Source organism: Lycorma delicatula, chromosome 6, assembly GCF_047948215.1.
Source record: "Lycorma delicatula isolate Av1 chromosome 6, ASM4794821v1, whole genome shotgun sequence".
Classification (NCBI taxonomy): Eukaryota; Metazoa; Arthropoda; class Insecta; order Hemiptera; family Fulgoridae; genus Lycorma; species Lycorma delicatula.
In genome coordinates, this window is record NC_134460.1 from 57,846,087 (window position 1) to 57,865,083 (window position 18,997).

The window sequence follows — 18,997 nt, forward strand, 5'->3', positions numbered from 1 at the left end:
TGAAAATTATTTTCTTTTTATATGAGCTATTGTATAAGAAAAAGAAATATTTCATCAGATTTATTTGTTAAGTTAATGGAAATTTGTAATAAAACGCCGGCAGGGTTGCATAAATTTTCCGGCTTTGCCCTTGACTAATCATTATTTTAAATTCATCATTAGCTTTTTAAATATTAATGACTTTATTACTTCTATTTAAAGATTGATCGAATAAATTATGAAACAGAAATATGAAAAAATTTCGGAAATCGATTGTTAAATAAGAAAATTAGTATACAATTTTAGAAATCGGTTTCTACTCAGTGTTCATTGATGTTCTGATTAGTGTCTCTTGCAGGTAACGAATGTAGCAATGCACCTCATTTAAAAATTAATAATCCATTATATATTCCTTATAAGGAAACATCTTAATTAAATCCCAAACATTAATATAATATCTGTTTAATGACATTAGAAGAAAACTAGTAACTGCGAAATCGGGTTCCTCCTTATTCAGTTTATTGCAGATTGCAAGCTGGAAATTGTGCAGTTTGACAATTTTATTTCTGTTAACACGCATAATTTTTGCGGTCAACTTTAACAAATTTCAGTCATATCACAGCTATTTATCGATCCATTTTAACTGAAATGGATTGTAATATTGTTCACAATAAATGAGGTGTCATATTGTTCACAATTAACAGTTTAACAATTTATTTCATAAAATATTATTCGAAAGATTTTAATGGCTGCCAATTATATATTTACGAAAATTTATTAAAATAACTAAATCCGTTCTTAAGATAAAAATTGTTATTGAAAAAACAAATAATGGAACTAAGGAAAAGTAAAGAGACGTAGAGCATTTACCTACTTTTTTTTTGATTCCTTGAATCATTCCCTTAAGTTTAGTGGACATCTTCCAGGACACTTTCATATTACTGTTGCCGGAAGAAAAAAAATTGATGGACATCGGGAAAATTAAGCGAGATAGAAGATTCATCAACTTGAAATCTTTATGTTTTTTAAATCCTGAATCAGTCTATTAACTTTGGTCAGCACCTACCGGGATATCCCATGTCGGGGAAAAATAAAACAAACAAAAAATGTGTACCATAACCGATAGTGTCAAAGTCAAACCAAAAGTGGAAGATTTCTCACTTTTAGCCGACGAGGCCAAAATGTCTAGCCAAGGGTCTTCACTTTCTGCTAGAACCTGGGTCCCTGCGTCCGGCTGAGATCCTCTTCGAGGCATTCCGGGCATCTTTAAGGGTCCTCCGAGCCCGGAAACTCTCCATCGCTTGCTTACTTGCCATTACCACCTTGTCCCCTGGACACCCGTAGCCAGGGGGTCTATGGTTGTGATAATAAAAGTTTTAATAACAATTAAAATATTCAGGCTGTGTAGAAACCTGAATAAGAAACTAAGTTACAAAAGAAAGAATAGAAGTAACTGTGATAACTAAACTAAAGTACACAAACCGTTGACGAGGAAAACGTCACAACATATTTTTGTTGCCATGGTGACATGAAAAACAATGAATTTAAAATATTATTTTTCTTCTCTTTAATGAATATCTTATCTCCAACCCCAAGGGATCTGGCTGTATGGCTGCTTAAACCTTCCCTGAGATAAACGTTTTCACTTAGTACAAGAACAAAAAAACTTTATACATAATATATATATATATATATATATTTCTACAATTACTACATGAAAAGTCAAAAATTCATTTGGAAAAATCACTACGTTATTCCTCGCTTTTAATTGTACGTAACATTTAATGCCACCAACGTCCAACGTATAGTAATTATTTGAGCCGTTTTCGAAAAATTCATATTTAGTCAGTCCGATGATATTAATAAAAATACAGGCGTAAACACGTATGTACGTGTTTTCTGGAAATTTGTATAGTTTTTTCTTACATTTTTTGCGATTCAAGAGTTGCGAAACATCGACATTCACAAAAAATTCGACGTTGAAATTTTAGACCGATCCATAAAAATTTTCTTGACAGTTATATCCGGGAAAGTAAAAATTATTTAGATTAAAAAACGCATAAAGTTAAATTTCTATTAAAACCAACATTCCGTATAAACAGAAAGAAAGATATATGTTATTATTTACACGATTCTTTATAGCAACCTAGTAATATCAATTTCCCAGTAATACTCATTACTACACGTAATTTTTTGTTTTTGGGTTAAAAATTTCCTGAACTATTAATAAAAACAGAAGATAAATGGAAATAGATAAAAGGGAAATAATCCATTTTGAAGTCGGCAACGTGGTTACTTAATTGAAATTGAAGTTACATTCTCTCACCATTATGTTAGTGTACCTTTTCGATTTATTTAATGAGATGAGTGGAATAATTCAACAAAGACTGTTGGCAGTAAATTGTTTTATAATTAATGAGAGAGAATTTAGTTTAAGTTTTGTGATGATTTCGTTAAACCTTTGGTGACGAAATAAAAAAATAATTCCAATTTCAAAACTATCGCTTATTATGTGACGTAAAGATTCTGGAATTCTTGACAATTGAAAAAATGTACACCCATTTAACGTAGTTGAATGTTAAAAATAGTTCAACACGTTCAGTTAAAATGTATTCACGAAGTTTAAATTTATGTACACCGTAATATGAAATATATATTATTCATTTAGATCTTGTTATTCAACTAAAATGAAAATAAATATAGATTATATATTTACTGATTGATCTGTATAAATTAAAGAATCTTTCGCATTTGAGTTAAAAATGGATTCGTTTATTTAATTATTAAAATAAATCTATTGTTAATAGATATATTATTTATGTCTGAAAGACTAATTTTTATGTATTTTTTTTATGAAGCAATTTTTTTTGTTTTTGTTGAAATAAAAATACAGTAAATACCCATGAACGTTTACTGCGTTCAGAGAAAGCTCTTTTTGTCTGTTTAGCCTCCGGAACCACCGTAAAGTATTACTTCAGATAATGAATGAGGATATGTATTAATGTGAACGAAGTGTAGTCTTGTACAATCTCAGGTCGACCACCCCTGACAAGTTGCGGTTAATTGAAACCCAACCATCAAAGAACGCGGTACACCGGTATCCACGATCTTGTATTCAAATCCGTGTAAAAGTAACTTCCTATACTAGGATTTGAATCTTAGGACTCTCGACTTCGAAATCAGCTGATTTGCGTTGACGAACCACTAGACCAGCTCGGTAGGCTTTCAGAGAAAGCTATGCACAATTTGGTTTGCTACTGGAGTGGATGATAGCAGAAATATTTTTATTTGAAATGTGAGCGTTACTCAAAAATACCATTTCGGAACGATATTTCAAAAAAATTAATATTTTTTAAACTTTACCTTGGATACAATAACGATGACAATATATCGTTTAAAAAACGTTTATATCTTGCGATGTAAAAAAATTATAACTCTTTATAACCGTTTATGAATGAATAAATATGATACTTCTAAACGAAATATTTGAAGATCACTTGATATCATAGCATGGTGATTTGTAACGGCCTTCATGATTCCCTGATTTGTAATACACTAACTTTTTTTAAATGGATATTTTAAAGAGTTGTATGTAGTTTCGAAACTTTACTGTGATAAAAAGCTGAAGTTTTTGATTAGATGTTTTGTTGAATGTATCCCACCAGTAATGCTTTAAAGATGTAAATAACAGTTTTGTCCCAACGTATATTTGTTTTGTTTAAACATATTTAGTTCCAACGTATAGTGAAAATTGGGGGAAAAAAAAATATATAGTATGTATAATATATACGTATATACGTATATACGTATGTATGTATATACGTATAGTGAAAAGCTTTCTTAAAAAAAGGAAAGATAAATAAATAAAGAAATAATAAAATTGGTCAAGATTTACTTATAAGAATTCTACCATTAAATATAATCAATCTACTTATAAGAAAATTAAAAAAAAAAATTAATAATGCTAATTACAAAAAATAATTAATAAATATTTTGAAAAAAATTACCGATCTTCGTGGCAGCATGGTAGCGTCTTGGCATTTCCTCCTGAGGTCCCGAGTTCGAATCCCGTAAAGACATGAAATTTTTTATACAATAAAAAATTAATTTTCATATTCCCAAGTAAAACCTTTTTTGTAAGCTTCTTTTGTGAATTGGTCTTCAATTAAAAATATTTTTTTTTTTTTAAATAACTAAAATTGTAAAATATTTCTTAAGAAGCTACCTCCTTCCTTGATTCACCTTGGTACAAAGATATATGTAAATGCAGTAACACATTTTACCTATCAATCATGTTTCTTTCTTGCAATTATTTTTACTCAGGAAAATTCAAATACCAGGAAATTGAACAATCCTCTTGTTTAATATGCCAACAAATTACGGTACCCTTTACAGTTATATTGATTACAAAACAGTTTTTGCTTTACTTAAGGTCATATTTATAGCAAAAAATATCAAAGTTAAATTTTTGTAAAGTTTTGTAGTAGTTTGACGATTTAATGAAAATTAATCTGCATATTAATCTAAAAATTAATATGTAGATTAAACTTTTTAATCAACATATCAGAATTTTTCAAATTCAATAAGCCTATTATTAAATTCCTTTAATTCGTTTTTATTTTCCAGTACAAAGAAATTGAAAGATGTATATTTTTGTAAATTGATGTATATTTTTATCAGTTTACAAAATCTGATTAAAGTCATTATTAAAAATCATGATTTTTAATCAATGATTAAAAATCATTGATTTCTGATCACGTTAAAATTAAATAAAATATTATAGCACTTTGCTATAAATTTTTTAGTCTTAACTTTATAAGTCCAATGACCAATAGAGAATAAAAATTGCGATAACTTCCCGGTTATGTTACAATAGCCAAAGTTTACTATGTCAATAGACGTTACATTGATAGGCTATTAGACTACAATCGAAATCGGAATCGTATAAGCCTACTACGTAATGGATAAACGCAAATCTAAAGAACATCGTGCCAAGTTATCTCTTCCAAAGGTATTTGCAAAGGCTAATGGCCTAAAAGTAATAACATAAAATTAAATATTGGAATTAAGTTAACGTAATGGTAAATGATATATATATATATATATATACATTTATATAGAATTTTCTTCAAACACAAAAATTCACTAACTGTTTTAAACGTATAAAAAATTGTTCTGATTTGATATTTATCATCGATTATAAGAAATAATTTATTATAATGAAATGATATTAAAATATTAATATTTTAACAAAATTTTCATGTACTCTGCAATTAGTTAACGATTTGCAAACTTTATTAAAAAAAAATTTGATAAACTTTAATATGAATAATAAATAAAAAATTATCATTAGCCAGTGATTGTAAGCATTATTTTGTTACTCAGAATTATACAAATTATTTCAAATAAAAGTGTATGAGATGAGATAATTATAAAGAAGTTAATATTTTAAATTAACATTTTTTTAGAGTTATACAGATTAAAAAAAAGTATCTACTTTATAAGCATCTAAATTGTAAATAAAAATATCAAGATAATAAAATTAACTCTTTGCAACAAGTAATTAGAAAAAAACTTTATTTCAAAGAATTTTCAATAATCTCAACTCCCAAAACTGCTGAACTTCCATAATTTTATTTTGCTTTCCTTATTTTGCGTTTCTTTATTTCAAGAATTTTTTTTCTGAACGATCAGTTTCTGTTATTCTTATAGAAAGGTCTGGCAACCCTTTTTTTTATTTTTTGAGATTATTACATTTTCGTACTAACTGAAAGATTGAGTGTAGGAATGGAAACCTTTTTAATATGAAAAAAAAATTCTACACCTGACCGCGTAATTTTATTATATGAAAGACACAGTTACGTCTTGGAAATCTGCAGACTTAATTTAAGGCTGGATGTTATCGGGTATGAGTAATGAAATTACGACGTTCTAAACAGGTTTCAAAGCAAGGTGTTGAACTTTATATGAACTCAATTAAACTAACTCCAGAACTATTTGTTAAAGTAACTGAAAATATTTAATATAAACATTTTTAAATGTATACTAACTATATATATTATTAAATATATTACATAAAATTATATTTATACAGAATTATTTACAAAAAATGTATCGGAATTATATGATAACTTTTACTGATGAAAATAAAGTGGAAAGCGCATTATGATCATAGATTCTGAAACCTTTTATTTGATAGTGTCGACTGGTTCATAAAAGATTTTGTCCTGGTTTCGTCGCCTTCGGAAAAATTAAGTCAGACTTGGAAACCAAATTAAGGGGTTAAGTACAGTAGTTTTATATAAAATTTGATCTGAAAAAATGTAAAAATATAATTCTCATAAAATTATTTTTAATAGTTTTAGAAAAATTTAGTAAAAAACACGAAAGATTGAGGTTAGAAAGCATACTATTTTATGTTTGGTGTAAAATAGATTTTTTTAAAATTGGAAATAAATCCATAAGTGCTTAAAACTTGTAGAGAATGTAATTCTGAGTAAAATTTAAAAAATATAGTCCATAGAAATTAAATACAAATGTAAAATTGCCAAGTTAACAAAAATAAAACAAAATGATTTTTACTAAGTACTAAATGAAACAAAATTTTCATTATTACAAAAGAAAAGGATTAAATATTTTAGAAAAAAAACCATCAATACCATTTTAATATTAGTAAAATGCACCTCGTATTTATTTATACCTTATTTATGATACATACGTTCAAACCTGTTTATATGAATATTTTTGCCAGTAGAACATATCCTGAAAATTTGTATACGTACAAGTTATGATTAAACATAACGATGTTCTCTTTTTAAAAAGGAACATTTAATTATTTTAATTAATATTTTACAAAAAATATGCTTTTACTTGATTAATACTAATTGTTCAATTATTCATTATTCGGTGTACACGCTAATAATGTAAAATAGGACGTAAATAATTTAACGAACGAGTACAATAAAAAATACATCCGTACATGGAGAGATCTTAAGTAGTATTAAATACGTAATTATTACAATTAAAATTGAGACAAAGACTGCAGCTTCATTACATTCTTTCACACGGTGGGTTTTCCTGGAAACTAGCGGTAGGCAACACACGTGGTTTATGGGATGTAATGTATCAGAACATTACTGTAGCATAATTAATATATATGTATATGTAATATTTATAAAAACCTCTATCACAGTAAGTGTGTCAGACGGGCAGATTTCGATTTCAGTTATAATTATTTTTGAAAATAATATTACTTTCGGTGTTTTAGCTAGCTATTGGTTGTTTTTTTTTTACTTCATGCTGTGTTGTTGTTTGTTACTTTTAATACTGAGAGGTACTGTGTATTGTTCCAATAAATACACTATTATTCTTGTATAATTGTGTTTTTTGTTCCGTTTTTTCACGTTGTTATTGAGATGTGATTGCATCAATTGCTTAACGCTACTAATTGCCAAAAGTAAAATTTGATACTGATACACATAAATTTGTGTGGTTTACGAACCATGGTTACAAAAAAGAAACGGTACGAACCTACTCAAAACTATCAATATTTCAAAACTGATTTTTTTGACACCAACCCCTTTCTTTCATACCACATCACATTTTGGATTATTGCAAAACTAAAGTATTATAGAAAAACTATCTCACACTTGGCGGTGCTCGTAAAAATCTAATTTTGGCTACAAACTTGATATTTAGGACCATTCTATCATGTTTCCCTTCAGCTTACATCATGAAAGTGTTTTGCCTCTAACTCTGGTTCCTGAGAAATGATTCCCTTAAAAGCCAATAGGACTCTTCTTCCAGTACGTGTACGTCACCCTACAATGTTTCATCAAAATCAGTTAAGATTTGCGTCCGGTAGAACGAACGAAAAAATCTAATACATGCTGTGCACATGTTATAAATATATATATACGAACATTGCAGAATCATGTTCAGGAGAGTCCAAAATGTAAAGAAATGTTGGAACCGTCCCCCATCTCAATCTTAAAAACTCTGATGTGGACACCAACTGAGTTCCTTCAACGCCTATTAAACTATATATACACATTTGTTTTTAAAATGAAAAGTACATAAAATTTTATTTCATTAATAACTTTGATATTTTTTCATATCATTTTTTTATTGTTACTGAGTATTATTGTAATATATTAAATATATTGTTATTGAATTTATTACAACTTTTTTTACAATCAGAGGTTAATTATTATTAATAGATCAAAATATTTAAATTAAAAAAAAGTTAAAAAAAAAGAGACGAAGTCGGATTCGAACCGATATGGCTTCCCCTTGTAAGATCCAAATAGTTCATTAATTAAAATTTTATTTGAATGTTACTTGGAACCAATGAAAATAAGTACCACTGATGATATATTGTTAACAAAATCTCTTAATGAGGGCTTATTACTGCAGTTAAGAAAAATCACAAAATCCAAATTTTTTGGATTTTGGGATTTTTTTGACATTTTTGGTTCAGTCGATTGCAATGAAAAGGGGAGGTACACAACTAGATGTTACAATACGAAATCCAAAATTTTGACATCCTACTGATAATCGTTTTTGAGTTACGCGAGATACGTACAGACGTCACGATGAAAATAGTAAAAATGCATTCAGAAGTGGTCAAAATGGATATTTCCGATGAAATCTGAAAACTGAAATTTTTAGCGATCACAATACTTCCTGTACTTCGTATAAGGAAATAAAAATCTGACTGGGCGCAGTTACATTCTACAAATTCTGGAAAAATCCGCTAAAAATTGCTTCAAAGATCTCTCCTATCATATCAAAAGTAATTAGTACTTAATGTAAGGAAAATAAATATTCCACATTTGACTGTAAAAAATGAACAATTAATTCAAAAAAAAATAATTCAACTTTTTTTTTCAGGATAATGCAAAATGCATTATTATCTTGTTTTAATTATAAAACAATGATGAATAGAGGAAAAATGCATACCTTATTCCTTCGAGGTCAAGCTCTTTTACCACAGATTTTTTCAACTATCAGAAGATAACTGAAAATCATTTCACTTTTTATTTTCCATAATAAGACTAACAGATTTTGATAATCAAATAAGGATGATATTCAAATAATCAATAAGGATGATTTTGATAATGGGTATACTATTTTTGAGACCGATTTGCGTCCCTAACATTAAATCAACTAAGGTATTCAATATGCATAAGGAAAGTTGGTGATGGATGATTCAAATTTATTTTTGATTACGTGATGAAAATGAAACAAAAATAATTTTGAAAAAAAAATTCTGTAGCATTTCACATTATTTAAATCCTCTCAGTTTTAAAATATTCATAATATTAATATTTTGTTTTTAATTAGATTAGAAAAAGAGGATGGTATATAGTAGAAAATTTATAAAAAGAGAAAAATTAAATCCACTTCCATCAAAAGATAAAACTCTTATAATGCAAATAAAAACAAGTTGAATCATAAATAATTAATTATTTATTTTAAAGTGTTTGCTGCGTCATCAACTGACTTGTGATAATTAGATCCGCCGTATAAAACACTTAGATAAAACATCGTACGCAAGTAGATATTTCATCAAATCTGTGCAATAGTCTTGGGTGCTTCAATGTCATTAACAACTGAAACATCTTTATTCGTAAGCATGAATAAAGCATTAAGCTCTGTTCTATTTAAGAACGAAAGGAAGTCGGACAAAGAGTTCCGTAATAGCACTACTCTCCCAGAAATTTTTCTAGTAAGGTAGAAATAGAGAGGAGGAGTCCCTGAAGTAGGAAATAATTACGACAGTCACGAGAGTGAGACAAAAATTTTACGAAACTTTTAAAAAGAAGGGTTGGAAGTGCTGAATCTTAGAAACAGGTGAACGGGGATGATTGCTGTAAGATCTTAATTTAGAATTAGTCAGCTATAAAGACTGTTATTTCAATTACTAGCCCTAGGATTTGCTTCGCATTCTTTAGGAGCTGATAATGGTTTTTACTTTCTTGTACGAAATAAAGGAAGTATTGTGATCGTAATAATTTCGGTTATCAGATTTGAACGGAAATATCCATTTTGACCATCCTTATATCCATTTTTACTGGTTTCGGCGTGATGTCTTTACGTACTCAAAAACGATTAGCCGTAGGATGTTGGAATTTTGGATTTAGGACTGATGTAACATATAGTTGTGAATCTTCCCTTTTGATTGCAATTGACTGAACCAAAAGTTTCCAAGAAAGCCCAAAATCCCCCAAAAATTGGATTTAGAACTATTTATTAACTGCAGTAACAAGCTCTCATTGAGAGATCTTCTACTTACTTTATTTGTTCCAGAGTTGTAGCGAAATAAAATTTTAATTAATTAAATATTTGGATCTTGCAAGGGGAAAGCACATGGGTCGAATCCGATTTCATCTCCTTTTTTTAAATTTAAATATATTGATTTATGAATATAAAGATTGTAAAAGATATGTACAATAAATAATAATTCATTCAGTAACAATTAAAAAAAAAATATTAGAAGATATTAATGAAATAAAATTGTATGTACTTTTCATTTTAAAAAAATGTGTATAAGTAATTCAATAGGCGTACAAGGAATTCATGTGGTCTCCATATCAGATTTTTAATAATTACCAAACTGATATCCTGGTGTTAGCTTCGGGTACTAGTTTTAATTTATTAACTTGGAATTGTTTAGAATTTCTAGTTTTAACGTACATCACCATGATAATAAATAAAATTAAAATATTGTTCTTGAAAGATGTAGGTGAAATTTTCAAAAACTGACAACTTTTGTTTAAAAATGTATTTGTTTTAATATTTATAGCTTAAAAATTTTATAAATTATTATCCTTCAAATATAAATCATGAAAAGTCTTTTGCCGAAAAGAGAATCTTTATTCAAAATGAAGAACAATTTTCCAAAGAAAATTTATTTTTTTAAGTGAGGAAAAATTTTACATTTGAAAACCGTTTCAAATGCGTTATTCTGATAAAATGAATACTAAGCTTGGAAGATATTAGTCGCCAACAAGGAGTGTATTTAATATTTTTTATCGTTAAACATTTTTCTACGTTGCGTTGAACGTATCCTTAAGAAATAAAAATACGTATTTTTTTCAAAAGAAGCTGGCCGATCCAATATGAAAACATTTCTTTTTATGCAGAAGAAACTGTCAGGTCCATTGGTAAATATTTCAAGGGAAGACAGGTGAAATTTTTATTATAAAACTCTGTATATGATTAAAATATCGCATTTCATTAAACCAGATTTTATCGTTTATCTATAGAATCCTATATAAACTGAGGGAAATTTAAATTATATATTTTGCTTTAATTTTACTTTCCCGTCTAGATAGCGCAATAGTAGACCATTATATCTAGAAGGGAGTGTATTGCAATCAGTCCAATTTGGACATATGCGGTTTTCACCGGATCTTGACATTTTGCACCTAAGGAAACCAAAAAACCGGATGGAAATTTTCCGAATGTTAATGGTCCTATGTGCATGTGTATGGGTTTGATGTTAACCTTTAAATCACTTTATATCTACAAACCTGCGGGACCGATTTAGACCAAATTTCATCAGATTACTTCTACATATGGGGCAGTGATGCCAATAAATTTTCAACTTAGGTTTTGGGGGTGAGGCTGTAGAGCAAGGTCATCCTCAGTATCCTAGGTATTCCACCTATTAAGGTCATACTTTTCTTAGGAACATTTGTTAACAATTGAAAAATAATATTTGCAAAAAACATTTTGCAAAATCTCACTTCCATCACAAAAAAATGCTCTAAATTACTGCTATTTGACACAGGTGAGCAGTAGAATTAAATAAATGAATAATATTTAAAATGTAAAAAAGGAAATCGGTCTGGCTGGGTTTTGACCCCGATCGCCCGGTTGACTCGGTACCTGATGCATTAAGCCACGCGGCTACACCAGCTGCCGAGCGTACAAGCAAGATTTGTTCTATGAAAGTTGTGAAATATATTAGTTTAGCTAGTGGCGATCGTCACCGCTAGTAACATTGAAACAGATAGTGTAAAGCAAAAAACTGATGTATTCCTTCCACTAAAAATAAAATATCGAAATAAAAACCTCTTTTTAATCATATATTTTTATTATATTATTTAATTAATATATATTTATTAATATTTTATCATTTTTATTTATTTTTTATTTATTTGCTGGTTACTACATAGGTATCTCTCACAGAATTCAATTTAATCAGCAACTATATATTATTTAATAAAAAACTTGCATCTAAAATACCCGTTAAGCTGAACTGCTCAATTATTTGTAAAATTATCTAGATAAGTTAAAAACCATTTTGCTTTTATTTAACTACAAGAATTACTAAGACTAATTCAACGTTTTCTGAGTTTTAAGCAAAGACAAGGACAAGACTGGATATTAAAAATAAACTTACCCAATAAAGATTTTAATTATTGACAATGTTTTAGTTCAATCATTGTTTAATGGCATTTTCCCACACGCTGCAAATCATTCATCTCATCCTCTGAAGCAATACCTAACGGTGGTCCGGAGGTTAAAAAAAAAACAACAAATAAAATTGTTTAATATTTTAAAAATTATATTTTTATTTTATTTCTCTTTTGAAAATATATTTTTAGTGAATGTGTTCTGCATATTTATATTAATCAGTACGAATGGGTAAGCTAAGAGAGTAAACATTTACTCTAAAGTATGATAATATAATTAAGGATTCCCAAGTGTAGTTCTACATATCTATAGCCCTAATGTTTATTTAATTTCGGCCATTTAGAGAGTATAATTAAGAAAATAATTAAAATTTTAATTAAAGATTTAAATAATATCCTTCATATGTTAAATAATTACAAATAAATGTAAAAATGAATTATTTTATATTTCACAATGGACCCAATTAAATGTTTATAAATCTTTTTAAAATTATAGCCATAACAGTTGACGAATTTATACCATTCGGTAAAAAAAAATCTGCCACTTATTTAAATTTCTACAAGTAATATGTTGAAAAAATATTTTCAGAATTAACTAAACTAAAGCTTTGTTACCGTCAGGTTTTATCAAATTATTGTTTAAGTGTAAAGGCAAAAGTTACAAAAATAATATGGGCTGTTTTTAACCTATACACACAAGTGTTATACAAACAATATTATTTTGGTATTGTATAGAATATCTTGTTTAAGTCATTACTGAATTCTTCTTTTTTTTTATTATTTTGTCATAATTTACAAATATTTTATTCCAGGTTGTTGTTAATTTTTTTTTTTGTAGAAATTTGAAAATTACGATTTTTTACACGACTGTCCAAAAAGGAGTATAATGTATACAGAGTGTATGTATGGTGTGTTCGTTCCACCATAGCAGCTCAAGGGCTGAACCGATTATATTAGAACCGACAGATGTGTGACCTCGCGAACGAATCCTATAAATATATATATGTATGTTTAAAAAATTTTTTTAAATTTGAAAAAAATGTATACTATATAAAAATTTGTCACCCGAATGCTCTTTAATTTTGCTATAATAGCAATTATTCAATATTAAAGAGCAATTTTTTTCAACAATTTTCAGTTATTTTTGGGAGCCGTGCTCTTCTAACTTTTAATATTTGTCTCTTGTTTTATCATGAAAATAAAATGAATATCTTAAGGGTTTATCAATTTGAAATAGATCCTTTCTAACAATCAATTATTTTTCATTTTTCATTAAAATCTAAACCTAGATAATAGCCATTTCAATACTTAAGAAATCATTTTCCGAAGACAACAGTGAAGAAGTACACGTAAAAAATAAAAAAACCAAAAATAAAAATAAAAAAACTACAAGATAATTATAAAATTAAACAACATTAAATAAAACTTATAAAACATTTTAAACCAAATATTTTGAAACAGGATTTTTTATAAATTATAACAAATTAAACAAAAGAAAACATGTTATCAATCTAAGCGGTAAAATTATAAAGGATAATTTAGTTTAAATTATCTCATCCATTTAAAGAAGCTATTCAGACCCCTTACCGTGACTTAATGCACGCCTCTTTTTTATAAGTTAAATTCATATCAAGAAAAATAAAAGCAACATGGATCCTAAAACCAGTTAAGAGATATCCCCGCAATTAATTATACCCTTTATTAAAATTAAAATTAGAATATAATACCTTTTCTTAGAATGAAAATTAGAAATAGTTAAATGTTTTAGTGATTGAAAGCTTCCACAAAACGATTATTAATATATTTAACATTCAAACAGGCACTAATGTTGGTTTTGTATTGTTGTTGAATTAGGAAGTTTCGCTTAAACTTTCATAACTACCTAATTATAATATACACTTTTTTACATTCATCGTTTCTAATAAGTTAGCTTTGTGATAAGTCTCCAGGCAATATTTGTTTACAACCGATTTGTTTGTCTGTATTTTTCAACCGACGAACAGTTTGTTAATGAATTCAATATATATGAATGTTTTTCCACCGTGAAGAGGCGGTACGAGAGTCAAAAAATGACAAACCAGGCTTAGGAGCCTCTATATCGCGTAACCTATAAATGGAACCGCACGAAAATTCCGGCCGCGAAAGTGACCGTTTTCGCAATTAAATTTTGTTAAAACTAAAAAAAGCTAGACAACACCCCACACCGTCCCACGAAGAGACCACAATTTCATTTAGTCAGCATATGCGACTCCCTCCGAAGAACGGGGCGCATTTCTCCTTCCAAATAACTAGGGCTGCGGTAGGCGCACTCCTGCTAGTCCATAGGTACTGGTACCGAAAGGACTTCAGCGGATGGACTGAAGGGGAATCACGCCGGGATTACTAGGCTCAAAAGCTGTCTCTCACGGTCAGAACCAGTAAATAAATTTCACGATGGTCCATACGGATAGGAACGCAAATTATCAAATCCGTCCATAAAAACAACTTAAAATTTATAACCGCCACTAAATAACCGATGAAATTCGCCCGATAATAGAAAGATACAGCAGCAAGGGACATTGACCAGGCTCTGCGATCTGTAGTGAGAAATATTGAAACTCCCGCCATTCTTGCGTTCCGTTCCTGTATGTTTTTGTCTCGGATTTCTTTATTTCGAATTCAGATTAATCATCGTTAGAGGACTACAAAATACACGAATGGTCGCGTTCGGCCGTGGGGTTCACCTCAAAATGGCCGCCAAAATAAAAAGTTTAATAACCATTAAGTAATAACGGTTTAACCTATCAAGGTGCTTCAAACTCACTTATTTAAGATTTAATAAAATGTATAAAATATGTAAATATCAACTTAGTAAATCAATTATAAGACCCCAATATGGCGGAAAAAATAACTTTTTAATAATTGAAAAAATATATATGCCTTAAAACAGTCAAACCACGAGCTAAATAAATTAGATTAAGTTAATTAATGCAGCGTAAGTAGAGAAATAGAGATAATAACTTTGTTAGAAATTAGTAATTGAAATAACAGCAATAATTAAAAGATTGTTCGTTCTAGAAAGTTCTACTAAACTTTTTATTGACAACCGGTTTGTAATTATAATGGGACAAATGTTCCTTTGCACTAATTTCAATCCTTTTACTTTGTATACTAAATTGCGACTGTTACCTACCGAAATCAATTTATAATGTTCATTTTTTTTTCGATATGGATAGTTTTATCTTAAACGCGCTGCCGAGCGCAGAAGCCAATTTCCTAGACAATAGTAATGTTAAAATTGTGATAATTAAAATTCTTTTTAAACTTGCATCTGTACGGAGTTTGATTAGCAATTTTTATCCACGATTTTTCTGACATAAGGCTGTTTTACTGAATTTGCTTTACTTGTTCGCAATTTTTACAGTATACTGTAAGTAGACTTTTTAGTTAACCATTGAACTCACCTGTATTTTTAATAAAATTTATTTAATAAGCCTTTTCAGATCAAGTGATGTTTTTAAGCTTTTATAATAAAACTATATAAGAAGTAACAAAGTAAGTTTGTAAACATTTTAGAATAATAAAAATAAAGCGTTGTTGAATGAGAAATGTTGATATAAATAACTTTTTTTTAATCTTCTCTCCATTGCTTGAATATTCAAAAAGTGGAAAACGTTTATTATTGTTCCTTGTTACAATATTGTTAAAGTAAATCATTGTAAATAAATAACAACAAATTAATTTTATTTTTACATTTATGTTACAGTTAAAACAATCAGATAACCAACAAGTATTTTTAAGAGATGTAAGTTTGAAAGCATCGGGACTGTACCGTTGTGAAGTTTCAGCTGAAGCACCATCTTTTACTTCAGTTAGCAGCGAGGCAAAAATGGAAGTTTATGGTAAGTTTAAATAAAGTAATAATTTTCTTATTTATTCTTTAAAAATTTTTTTTATGTTTTCTAAATACTTTTTATTCCACAGATAGAATAAACCGCTATCAATTATTTAAGATTAAAGGAAAATAAATCACAAATTAATTAATTTTTTTATAATCTTACGATGCTATTTTTTAATTTAATTAATTGAAGTTCTTAATTTAAGCAGTAAATTGTAATTTACAAGTGTGTACATGACTAATTTTGTAAAAAAAATTTTTCGTTCGTGAAGAATAATCCACGAAGAATAACTGACATAACACTAAGATCATCATATTATAGCTTTTACCGTAAATTTTGCTGTACAACACTCGAACAAATAATTTAAATTAGTTATAAGCCTTTAACTTATAAAATAATAAACTTATCTTTCTGATGATAAGTTTATGATACTGAAATAAGGATGATTAAGCTTAAACTATATAAGAATATTTTTATAAGAAATTTAAGAATATTTATATTTTTACTCTTAATAGCTTATCAGGTAGGAAAATATATGGATCAACAATAAAATTATAGAACAGATAAATATTTCTAAGAAGTATACTCAAAAAATATCCTTCACCTCTACCCCGCAGGCCGGATCCACAACAAAGCAAAGCACAGCCCAGAGGGTTGTCTACTCAAACGGGCCTCCCCGTCCGCTGGCCATAAGTCTAGTCCGACAGGTCAGCCCGCCGGTTAGACTTTCTCATTGCCTGCCTCTAACCTCTAGGGCGGGGTATCCAAGCCCGACTATGTCATTCCTGGACCCCACTCCAGAAGCCGGGACTCGGTCTTGATGCCAATGCTTCTAGTGAGAGCATCCTGTGCAGGGCATTCACACCGGTCTCGGTCTTTTTCGCGAAGGGATAAGTGAGTCCCAGTGCCTCATCATTGCCAGGTTAAGGAACAGCTGCTTGCGGAGCTGCCGTTTGTCTGTGCTTGCACGGACAGGTGGCAGTGATGAGGCACTGGAACTCTCTCATCCCTTCACAAAAAAGACCGCGACTACTCTGCAAGAGTGTTCTCACTAGAGGCATTGACATAAAATGTACAGTTATATAATAATATCTTTACCAACTTTTCGAAGAAGAGTAAGGTATTACTTTCGGTGGCATGGGGATATTTTGGGATGAAAATGAATTATCTTTACGTTTTTAGATATGAGTAGTTCAAAAATATCATTCACTTAAAATTTGTTTCCTTTTATATATATAATAGGGTTTATGCGTAGAATTTATTTAAATTTTATATATATTAGTGTATCTGATATTGTGCATGTGAAAATTTATTGAATTGTTCTTCAGTTCCGTTCAATTTAATGTCGAAAAAAAATTGAGGTTACGTTGATTGTGGTAGAAGTGTATTTTTCATATACTCTTACCGCATTGAGTCACAGTGATGATCGAGTTTAAAATTGATACTTGTATGTACGGTTTACTGATTAATCCAACTTATGAAGTGCGTTGTACTCTGGAAATCCGTGTGTTCCTGATTGCGAAATAGAGAGGAAGTCGGAAACGAAGTCTGTCTTCTTGACCAGAACTGCGCAAGAATTTTATAATTTTTTTTTCAACAAATCTGGTTGAAGTTTTAAAATTTCTCAAAATGGGGCTTTATTTATGAAATATTTGTGTTTTTTCGGAGAATATAGGATCAATAAAATCCACATTTCAAATAATATAGTTTTTTTTTATTTTACTGTTTCATTTAAAATACTTGAAATAAAAGAATTTTTTTAACTTTACCAGCTGTTTTAAAATTGTAAAATCATTATTAATGGTAATTTTTAAAAAATAACCAGAGAAAATTTTTTTTTAATTTTCTAAAAATTAATATTCTTATTCAAAATATCACCTTCGATATTTATTATATGTTTAGGAATCATATCAGAAAAAAGAATAGTATTTAATGTAGAATATATGCTAATTATTATAATTTATTAAGGGTTTAAAAAATGATTTTGCACGATTATATTATTATTTCCACGATCATAAAATATAAAAATAAATCGATAAATAAAATATATGTGATAATAAATTTTAACTTTATCAAATTAGAAAGATTTACATTTAAAAATTTATGCTAATACTGGAAAAGATCAGCAGTAATGATACCAATTTCTTTTGGACTTAAGGGTCTCAAACCATTGAGAAATACAAAAATCTAGGTGAATACCGTTTTGACTGATATTAATACCTTTTTCTCTTATATATTGCAACAAGCAGGGAAGAAAAATTACTTACTTTCCATTGATACATACGCTCCATTACACAAAAAGCGCGATTATATCGATGTATTCTACATCGATAACGAATGATTTTCGAGATATTACGTAGTAAGTAAATAGAACAAATATATGTTTTACAGATATACATGAATAAAAGTTGTAAATTACTGATCATTTAACAAGGTAATTATATTAAAAAGATACTATCTAAACTTCATGATAAAATAAATTTGTCAACTGTCAGATCGTATTAGACTAACAATCCTTCAGCAAACGAACGCTACTTCTTTCTCTTAAAGTAAGAAATGTGACATTGGTCCCCATCTTTTTCACATTTTCTCCTATTGATCTTACTTTTATAAGCTGATACTATCCTTGGTCTGGACAAGAGGTAATTTATGATTTTAGAAATTCCAAAAAGTACCACATATAAGAATTTACTGTCAACATAAGTTTTGTTTAAA

The 18,997-nt window shown here is 28.7% G+C and overlaps 1 protein-coding gene across 1 annotated transcript in view; it reads left to right on the forward strand.

Moving 5' to 3' along the window:
• LOC142326865 (uncharacterized) overlaps positions 1-18,997 on the forward strand; it is a 434,477-nt gene that overhangs the window by 318,829 nt on the left and 96,651 nt on the right. Inside the window, exon 4 of the mRNA XM_075369599.1 lies at positions 16,150-16,285. Within this exon, the coding sequence (XP_075225714.1) occupies positions 16,150-16,285 (136 nt within the window). The remainder of the gene's footprint in view (positions 1-16,149; positions 16,286-18,997) is intronic.